Raw genomic sequence first — 10,402 nt, forward strand, 5'->3', positions numbered from 1 at the left:
GAGGGATCATAAATTCAACTTGGTGGGCGGGTTTTCTATTCAGGAAAGGCTTGCTGGAAGAGATCCATCTTGACAGACTTTTTGAAGCTGTCTAAATTGGTAATGTGATGGTTATCCTCCGGCAGGTTCCCACTTTTCCTTCATGAGCTCAAGGAGGTATCATGGCTCTTTCCCTTATTTTATCCTCACAGGAGTCCTGTGAGGTTGAGAGAGTGATTGTCTGAACATCATCCAATGAATTTCATAGCTAAATAGACTCTTGAACCCAGATCTCCTTAGTCCCAGTCCAACATTTCAATCACTATCCAAACTGGCTTTCCAAAAGCCCCAAGATGTCAAGATCCAGTTGCATGAAATTCAATCACAGGGACCGGAACAGAACAGATCATGCAGGGAGAGTGAGGACTTTGCTCCCAGAAGCAGAAAGTCTAAATAATAGTCTTGTGTTTATTATTAACCAGCTCTGAATTCTGGCAGTGACAGTTGGTACAAATTGAAGCCATGATCATCATCTTTTTGTTACTTCATTTTTGTATATCTGCAATTTGTGCCCTTCACTCTTTGCTCTTACAGGTATAAGGGAAGTGGCAGAGTCTTTTTCTTGGTTTTTTGTTTTGAATTATGAAGTTACTCCAGCCAGCTAAAAAAAAACTACATATAAGTGGAAAAATCATGTTCTACAAAGCAAATTTGAGCTAAGTCATGGGTCAGTTATTTACCTTATCTCTCTTCGGCCACTGGACAATAGGGATTGCAGTGAGTGCCAGTTTGGGATCACTGTTTGCGTATTCTTCGAGCAATAGCTATAACAGAAGCAAAATACATTAAAATAAAAATATTCATTTCACTCTTAATATTTCTATGGAACATTAGAGTTCAAAATAATTCAACAGATAGAATCCTTACAACAATTCCATAGCATACATTACTGTTAGTTTTTCCATATTACTGATGAGGATTGAGATATGGTGGCTTGCCTAATACAATACATTATATTAATGGTGGGAGGTGGAATCAGACCAGAAATTGCCTAATACACATATAAAAAAACACTATGGCAACTCCAGTTTTTACAAAGGGCGAAACAGAAGCAGATAACACAGATCTTCCTTTGAGACCAAGGTTGTTCTCTGTTATGCTGCAGTGTCCTCCATCCAACTCACATCTGATGCATTAGTGTCTAACTATGGTGATCAGACCTGCATAGATCAGTCTGCTATATTCTTTGAACAGTATATCAATGGCAATCTTTCCAACATCCTATTTTAGTATGCTTCTCTCTACACTATCAGCCCATGCCTAGGAGTTAGCAGCAAATGGATGCAATTCCAGGCACTCTGGCTCTTTTAGTCCTGTTCTGAGACTTCTGCTGTCCAGCCCACCCACCCACCCACTCTCAACTGGCGTTTCTGATGTGCTTTATTTACTTGAGGTTACTATGGTTACATTGCTGGCATCCCCTTGCAAAGGGAGTGCAGTCTTTCTTGCTGCCAAGAAGGAAAGAACACCGCATGGGCTGGGCTTGCTCTTCCTGGCATTTATCGTACCAAAGGGATTCACATTCCCATATGAAGCTAGTACTGGGAGACTGCTTTCCAGCAGCTTAGACTGATTTAAGTCATCAGGGAAGAGGGCTGGCTCACACCAACAATTTAACCAGCTTTCCAACTGATTTGTGTCTTGAACAAGCAACATAAACTGTTTACTATAAAGAATTAAAATCTCTCTCTGCCATCATCTAGAGCCTTGCCATGACCTGGTGGTGTAGCCCAAAATCTCTGAGCATGATGACTTTATGCCCTTCCATGACAAAAAATGTACTTGTCTTAAAAAATAAAATAAAATAAATGTCAACATCTTATTTGGTTCTCTACTCACAGGTAAGATACCAAGTAAGACCAATGAACTGCAGATGAAATGCCCAGAACTTTCTAGAATCAAGAACTGGTAGTTAATCCGGTAGAACAGTTATTCTCCCTGGCATGGAATGTAGTCCGTAGTGTTCAGTCTAAATCAGAAATTTAGAGCCCCACAAAAGATGATCTGTAACTCCTGGGGACAATGAGAACTTGGGGAGCGCAAATTTGGCGTTTTAAGATTATAGTCTGCCCCTTTCTGCACTGACACACAGGTCCAAAACACACTGCAGAAATAATTCAGTTTGAGTCCACATTTACTGTCCTATCTCAGTGCTAGAGAAGTCTGGGTTGTAGTTTATTGTGGCACCAAAGCTCTCTGATAGAGAAGGCTCAATGTCTCACAAAACGTTCCCAGTATTCCCTAACACTGAGCCAGGGCAGTTAAAACAGTCTCAGACTGGATTACTTCTGCAGTGTGTTTTGGACCGCAGGGAAGGAGGTGCATATTGTTCAGTCTTCTCTAGGGACAAGGCTCCACATCCTCCCCTTAAAAAGCAGTACACCACAAAGGACTTGTACAAGGGAAATAAAATATGTATGATGAACGTCTGGGGTGTGGGAGAGAGCAGAAGAGGATGCTGCATTAGCAAGAAAGACAAGGAAAAACAGGGTTTCAAAAAAGTGTAAATCTAGTTCAAATAAACCTAACACTAGGACAGTCAGCAGAAACAGAGATTTCATTTAATATTTCCCTGAGATCTCTATGTGCTGTGTATTTATCATGAACATACTTCTCTCTCAGAACAAAGTTATCATTGCCCAAGGGCTATGCCTAGGTCCATCCTTTGCTTGTTGTTGTTGGAAAATTAGGTGGCAACACTGCATATTTGGGCAATGCTACCATCATTATTCCAAATTGGAACAGCAATAAAATATGGGAGTAAGTACATTTCAAAAACCTGGTCTCCGTAGTCACATTTCAGTATTTGGTTTGAAACAGCAACTCAGTGCATTTGGCAGTTTTAACGACTGAATGTCAGTTTTAAATCTGTTTGCATTATATGAAGGCACTTAAAATACAGAGGCTGAGGCAGCATCCCCAATCTGGTTTGACACCACTTTAACAGGCATGGCTCCCTGCTATAGAATTCTAGGAAGTGTAATCGGTTGTGGCACCTTTGTTCTGGTGCCACAGCCACCTTCCCAGAATTCCACAGCACAGAGCCATGGCAGTTAAAGTGGTGTCAATCTGGGTTGTTTTTGCAGTGCGCAGGTAGCCTGAATGTCCCTCAAATGATTCTGGAAAGGGACAAGCTCCATGTGCTGCAATCTGGTGGGAAACCCCCCCCCTTCCCATTCCCAGGGGTTTTCCCCCCCTTGGGAAGCGCCCGGGGGGGGGGGGGGGGAAGGAAGTGGCCTCCATGCCTGGCCCACCAAAACTGCAGAAGCGCCGCCCTCTTCCTTCCTTCCTTCCTCCCAGGTCGGTGTCTGAGGAGGGCATGAAGGCACATGCTTGACGGGGCAGGAGGGAGCACTCTCTTGGGTCAGCCTGGGCCACTCGCAGGGAAGCTGCACCGACTCACTCCCCGGATGTTAGGAAGAGCAGCACTCCCACGGCGGGGGGGGGGGGGAGGAGGAGAGAGAAGGGGGCCCCAGATGCAGAGGCTGGCTTGGAAGGAGAAGGGATGGAGGGGCTTAGACAGGGAGCTCCTGTCCTGAAACAGCCCAGAGTCTCCTCCAAAGCAGCGGCAGCCATCTGTGCCCCCTCCCTCCCGGTCTGCTTAAACTCCAGCACTGACTTGGCACAAAGAAGTTCAGCACTCAGCGTTCCCTTGGCCCAACCTGCCAGTCTGCAGAGGCGGGGGCACCCCTTCCCCCCGAAGGCTTCCTGACCTTGCCTGCTTCTCTCCACTGAAGCTGCCCAGAAGTCGAGCAGGAAGAAGTTCGCGACTTTCCCTTTGTTTCCCAGTCTGCCAAGTTGGGGCTCCGGCGGCAAGGCTGCGAGGCGGCGCCGCTGCTGGCTCTCCGCGCGCCAGGAAACTCAGCCCCCCGCAGCTGGGGCGCCCCGAAGCCAGCCAGCTCCAGCCTGCGCCTCCCCCGGCAGCCCTCCTCCTCCCCCCGCCCGCCGGCAAACAATGCTGCTGCGTCACCCGCATGCAGCTCCCAGCAATGCTTTGCAACGGAAGAGGGCAGGAGAGACAGGGAGGGAGGGAGGGAGGGAGCCAGGGAAGCAGCGGCACAGGCGTTCTGCGGCAGAGAGTGGGCGGGGCCACGCCGTTCCACGACTCCCGATTGGCTCAGGCGGGAGCCAGCGGAGACTCCCCCCGCCCCACACTCAGGCTGCTGCTCCTGCTGCTGCAATTGGAGAAGCTGGAGCCTGCACAGCCAGGGGTCCTCCTTTCCCCGGACGCGTCCTCCACTCCAGAGACCTGTCCGGGAGGGATTTCAAAATGTCCCCCCACCCCTTTTCAACAGGGCTAAGCAGCATGGATTTATGTTTCTATTATGAACAGCCAGAGTGAGCAGACTTTTCCTCCTTTTCAGCCTTCTCTCCCACAATGTCCTCCCTTTGGAGCAGGACTAAGAGGCATGGGTTTATGTTTCTAGGAGTCTCCTTAGCTTTCCTTGGCCCATCTCCTACATTCTATAGGGCCTTATATGGTCAGGGTGACAGGATGTCCTCCTTGTCCTGGACGTGTCTGCCATTTCAGCCTTCTGCCCAGGAGGAATTCCACAATGTCCTCCATTTGGAGCATGGCAAAGAAGCATGGGTTTACATTTCATGTCAGCGTTTCGAGCATTTCTTTCAGCATATCCTCAATTTTCCTTGAGTGTCCTCCATGGAGAGCATGACTGAGAAGCATAAACTTGCATTTCTCGTTGTCCTTTTAGCTCTTCTTTGCTCATGTCCTCCATTTTTAGTGCTTTGTCCTCCTTTGCAGTTATGACGTCTTGGCACCCTGGTGTAGCTGGATGCTGGTGTACAGTCACATTACATGGGAGAGGGAATCCTACCAAAGGTATTTTGCAAAGGGCAAACAGATGTCCCCACTACAAAAGAGGACAAGGTCCCACAAAATAGAGGACATGACCAAAGAAAAGCTTAAAAAGCACTCACAGACATGTAAACTCCTGCTTCTTAGACATGCTCTAAATGGAGGGCATTTGCAAATTCCTCCTGCAGAGAAGGCTGAAATTGAGGACATCTGGTCACTCAGGACCCATTAAGGCAGACTCTTGAGAACAGCACAAGAAAAGCTCTTAGGCCACACTACTTGCTGCAGCTGCATCCTCCCTGCAGAACTAATTCAGTTTGACACTTCATTAACTGTCCCAGCCTCAGGCTATGGAATTTTGGGATTTGAAGTTTTGTGAGGCATTTAGCTGCCTCTGTCAATAGAGCTTTGGTGCCACAACAAACTACAAACCCCAGGATTCCATAGCACTGAGTCATGGCAGTGAAAGTTGTGTCAAACTGGATTATTTCTGCAGTGCAGATGTAGCCTGAGTCTTCTATCCTGGACAAAGGAGAGGTGACAACTTTCTCTTCATGACTCAGAACGTTGTTACACTGATCTTTCGATCAGAGCTCTGGTGTAACAACAGATGATTCCCAGAATTCTGTAGCATGGAACCATGGCAGTTAAAGCAGTGTGAAACCGGATTATTTCCGCAGTGAGGATGCAGCCTCAGTTGGCCCTTCTCTCCCTGCCTTCCTCACATGCAACTCATTGCTTGATACATGGTGTTTTTCTCAGTACCCACAGTGGCATTTGGTAACCCTTAAGAGGTCATGTGCTCCCCTGTTTCCACTCTCTGGAAGATGGAAGGAAGGGAAATGGAAGGAAGGGAAAGGATTACAGTGCTTGCTGTGGATCCAGGGTGATCAGATATATTCCTTTTCCAGGACACAACCATTTGTATGTCATCCATTTGTAGCCTGACCAAGAAGCATGAACTTGTTTCTTGGAGTGTTTTTAGCCTTGTCCTACATTGGAGGGACTCCCCTTCTCAGTATAATCCGACTAGCTTCACCAGGGTGACAAGATGTTGCAACCACAAAGGAGGACAAGGCACTGCAAAATGGAGGACATTCCAGAAAAATTGGGGATATGTCCAAAGAAAAGCTAAAAACATGAATAGAGATGTAAATTCATGCTTCTTAGTCATGCTCTAAATGGAGGACATTCAAGAAAAATATAAGGCACTGCAAAATAAAAGCTAAAATACAAATTTATGCTTCTTAGTCATGCTCAAAATGGAAGACATTTTGGAATCCCTCCTGGACAGAAGGTTTACATATCCTGGAAAAGCAGAACATCTGATCACCCTGAGCTACACACATTACGTGATTACATCCATCCACTTATTAAATTATACTACAGGAAAAGAACTAAGTTAAGTAACGGGAAGGTTTTCTTGAAGCCACTCCATGGGTGCTTGTCAGTTTTCAAGGGAGGACTCTCTGCTTCCTGCCCTCATTTCTCACATAGACCCAGGGGCCACACAACCAAGGTGGCCTGATGTCATAACCACAAGGGAGGACAAGGCATCACAAAATATAGGTCATTCCACAAAAAATGTAGGACACGACAAAAGACAAGCTAAAACACTCATATGAATTCTTGCTTCTTAGTCATGCTCAAAATGGAGGAGATTTTGGAACTCCTCCTGGACAGAAGGCTAAAGGACGTCTGGTCACCCTGCACACAATTTGACTGGGAAGTTGGAAATGTTATGTAGAGGCTTGGTGGATGCCATACACAGGTTAGGGAGATGAGAGTAACTCATTATTAAGAGGAATTACTGTGATCTAACCTTTGGGCTGCCCTAGTGTGGGCCCTTCTGGGATGCAGGGTCCCTGTGCACAGCAAAGCCTCAACATTTTTTATGACCACCACTGGTTTTGTTGTTGAAATGCATTAGGGACACATGCAGCTAACTGAGACAGACCTACCAGTACTTTCAGTGTTGACTGACAGCAATAGTTTCAGCCAGGAGTCTTTCTAGCTCTACAATGTTTCCTAGCAGCCTCATATCTAAGTACTAACCACGCTCCACCCAGCTTAGCTTCCAAAATCAGGCAAGATTGGATAGTACTGTGGTATAAACATTGGTATCAAATATACGTGAAATGTAAATTTGAAGAGTCTCTTGCTCTCTCAGTAGCTCAATGCTGTAAATTATGCAAACAGTTTTGTATAATAGTTTCTAAATGCTACATAGGCTCACAAATCAACATTTTCAAAACATCAGTACGTTAACAAGCACTTAACAGAAGCAGGTGCTATGCCAGCTAAACAGGTATTACTGGATGGTACACTGCATTACTGGCTAGCTGAAAATTACCTAGTTGTAACCTATGACTACACGTTAGAAGGCTGAGGTAAGTAAAAGTGTTTAAGCATGCATCGTGCCTATATATCTGTAACTTTTCTATCATGAACAATGAAAACAACAACAACAACAACAATAATGCTCTAGGTCATTTCTGTCTCTGAAGCAAAATCTCTTACTTCACAAGCACCATCAGTAGCCTACAGAGTTCAGAACTTGTAAATTTTGGTGTGACACAGCGGGAAGACAAACTACAGTCTGTAGGCCACACAAACCTCCCCCTGGGTTTCTTTTACAGCTGCTTAGGCCCCTTAAAGCACCCACATTTGGGGAAGACATAATCACCCCAAATTAATGAACAGCCACCAAGTCAGATAAACAACACCAAAATAAGGAAAAACAATTGTAAACATAAACCAAAAGGAACTTTCAGAGGGCACAGCCAGGGAACGGACAGGAAGAATAAGGAGTGAAAAGTGAACCCCATGTCTGCTGCAGTTACCCACTTATGGTAAACATAAATATAGAATCATATGAAAGATAAATATTCTGAAATGTCTTTTAACATTAGTTCTCTCCCATTTAACCCTAGAGGCTAGTTTACACATTATATTTTTGGAAGACTTTCCAGAGTGTACTACATTAACTGCTAATTTATAAATAGCATTCACATGCATATAAGTTTAGAATTTTACTGACACGCAAACAATATGCTGAATATAATGGGGCTCAAGCATACACGTTTTTTGTTTTACGGGGGGGGGGGGGTCTGGAACGGATCCCTGTGTAAAGCAAGGGCCCATTGTAGTTGGCCCTTGGAACTTGCAGGGATCCATTCCAGACCTCCTCGCAAATTCCAAAACTTGTGCATATTCGAGCCCCATAAGCTTGATGGGGCACGTGCCACAGGCACTCCCCCCATTGACGTTAATGCAGTCGCCCCTCCATGGATTTTTAAGTTTGTGGACTTGGAGGGGCGACTGTATATATTGGTTATAAGAGGCAGAAAGTTATCAAATTTTAAGGAAAAATGGACACACTGATTCCTCCTGTTTTCCCAATATCCATCAATTATTACTTCTGGCTCTTGGACCAAAAGACATAATTAACTACTGCTTCATCTATGAGGGTCACTTCAGCATCTTCTGGGGACTTTTCTCCCCTTTAAGACATCTACCAATATGTAGGTTGCATAGAATCTTTTTGATGCTGTGGGAGACAATAAGATCAGGAGTGCAAAGAATAGTAAAGAAGAGCTTAGTGAAGGGGAACAAGTTTCGATGTGTGTTCCCAAAACCAATTTCAATCAGCTTTCCAAAATATTCAAGAACATGTGGCGAAATTGGGGCCATATGCCATATGATGGCATTGCTAATGTGCAAACCGCTTCCTATGGATAAAGCTAGTTGACACTCTGACACTCTTCAGAGCAAGGGGAAATGAAAAATACCCTGCAGAGCCAATTACAGGATGTGAGATATCATTACATCATGTTATAAAGTTCACAACAACTGCACATCCAATATGGAGGTGGATGAATCTAACATGCCCAGAGACAAAGGATGAATGTCTTTAGGAAAACTGATAAAACGCTTCATAAAACAGTCAACTGAACCCTAGTAGAAAACAGCAACTACAGTGAAGCAGACTTTGAGCTTTTGAACAGCTGGAATACAGCCTATGGTAAATGCATGAAGGCTGGATACTGCCTTTTCAATCTCAATTCTAGCTAGTGCTAAAGAAGTCAACAGAAGAACGAGACAAATAAATTTGCATCATACCTTAACATCTGCAATAAGGGCATCCTCATCCTCTATGCCTGTGGGTACACATTTCTTGTGCAGAGGCAGAGATTCCAGTTTATCTACCAGACAGCGGAGACCCTCAAGCTCAAACTGTGTCAGGTGCACCTTCTTTCCCTTCTGAGGGCTGTGAGAATCCCAGGCTTGGCCATTGTGAGAGCCACGGCTGGACTCAGAGTCCATGGAGAGAGTCCTCTTGAGACCAGGCAAACTTCGACAGCCTTTATTTAGTTCTTCATAGTCTAGATTAGCACCATTGGCTACAGGGCTGGTGAGGACTGACCGTCTGGTGACTGGGCGGCGTGATTCCTTCGCTGCTGTTGCATCATCTTCATCCACATTTCCTGACTCAGAGCTGCACAGCTCCATATCTGTATTAAAAAGCCCAAATAATGATATCAAGTTTAACAGGTCTGTCTGACAGCTTTATTTACTGTATAGTGGGCCCTTCTTATCTCTGGGGGGTTCCATTCCGGACCTCGCCCCAGATGACCTCAAGTCCTGCAGAATTTGGGCTACCACTGTGCCAGGATCACGTGCACACACGTTCATTGAAGTCAATGAGGCTTGCCATCCATAGATGCTCAAATCCATGGATGGCAAACCTGTGGTTGGGATGGGTGTGCTGTATTTGATTCCACTTTTCAGAAAAATTACCTTCCAAGATAGCTCACAATAATACAAACCTACCATCACACTTTTAAGCTAAAAGACATAAAAAGGGAAGAGATGAAAGTGAAGGGGAGAGAAAGAGGGTGATCAACTTTTCCCAGGCCAGAACAAGGTGGTTAACTATAAGCAGACATTTAAAAGCAGTTTGTGCCAAGGCAATCCTCTGCTAGAGCAGTGTTCTTTCTGGCAGGGAAGGACGTAAGTTCCCTGCAGCTCCTGCTCCTCTGGCTGAAAAATGGGTCAGTCTGTCTCCCTTTTGTCGTGGTATGTACTGGAACGCTATGTCTACTGCATCACTGGCCGCTCCCACCTGACCAAGGACTTTCAAAAAGGCTCATTGAACACTGGGTAAGACTTGCTTTAGTTTAGAGGTCACTCTATAACCCAACAGGGTGGTGTGAAAAATACATATAGTATGGGCAGGATAGTGAAATCAAGTAGCCTTTTATCAGTGTGAGAGGCAGGTGGTGCTATAGAACTGTTTTCCCCATCCAGGAAGCACAGCAGAGCATAGTGGCTTCCACATATGCATACTCACTCTTTTGCCATATCTGTGGTTTGTGTAACACATGCAGAGCTCTGCTCTGTTCTCACCAGGTTGCTAAGTGAAAAGTGCAAATGATGAAACACCTTAATTCCATTTAATGAGTATTCACCCTGAGACTAACATCAGTCAGGGAACCTGGGGCATTGGGAGCCTGTTACCCCCTGTTCCATCATGAATCAATAGCA

The 10,402-nt window shown here is 45.2% G+C and overlaps 1 protein-coding gene across 1 annotated transcript in view; it reads right to left on the reverse strand.

The window, feature by feature from the left end:
- Positions 1 to 10,402, reverse strand: part of KDM2A (lysine demethylase 2A) — a 93,860-nt gene that overhangs the window by 15,576 nt on the left and 67,882 nt on the right. The window contains exons 13-15 of the mRNA XM_042458845.1: positions 9,689 to 9,703; positions 8,978 to 9,415; positions 720 to 803 (exon numbers count right to left, since the gene is read on the reverse strand). Coding sequence (XP_042314779.1) covers positions 720 to 803; positions 8,978 to 9,415; positions 9,689 to 9,703 — 537 coding nt within the window. The remainder of the gene's footprint in view (positions 1 to 719; positions 804 to 8,977; positions 9,416 to 9,688; positions 9,704 to 10,402) is intronic.

The sequence above is a fragment of the Sceloporus undulatus genome, chromosome 1 (assembly GCF_019175285.1).
Source record: "Sceloporus undulatus isolate JIND9_A2432 ecotype Alabama chromosome 1, SceUnd_v1.1, whole genome shotgun sequence".
Classification (NCBI taxonomy): Eukaryota; Metazoa; Chordata; class Lepidosauria; order Squamata; family Phrynosomatidae; genus Sceloporus; species Sceloporus undulatus.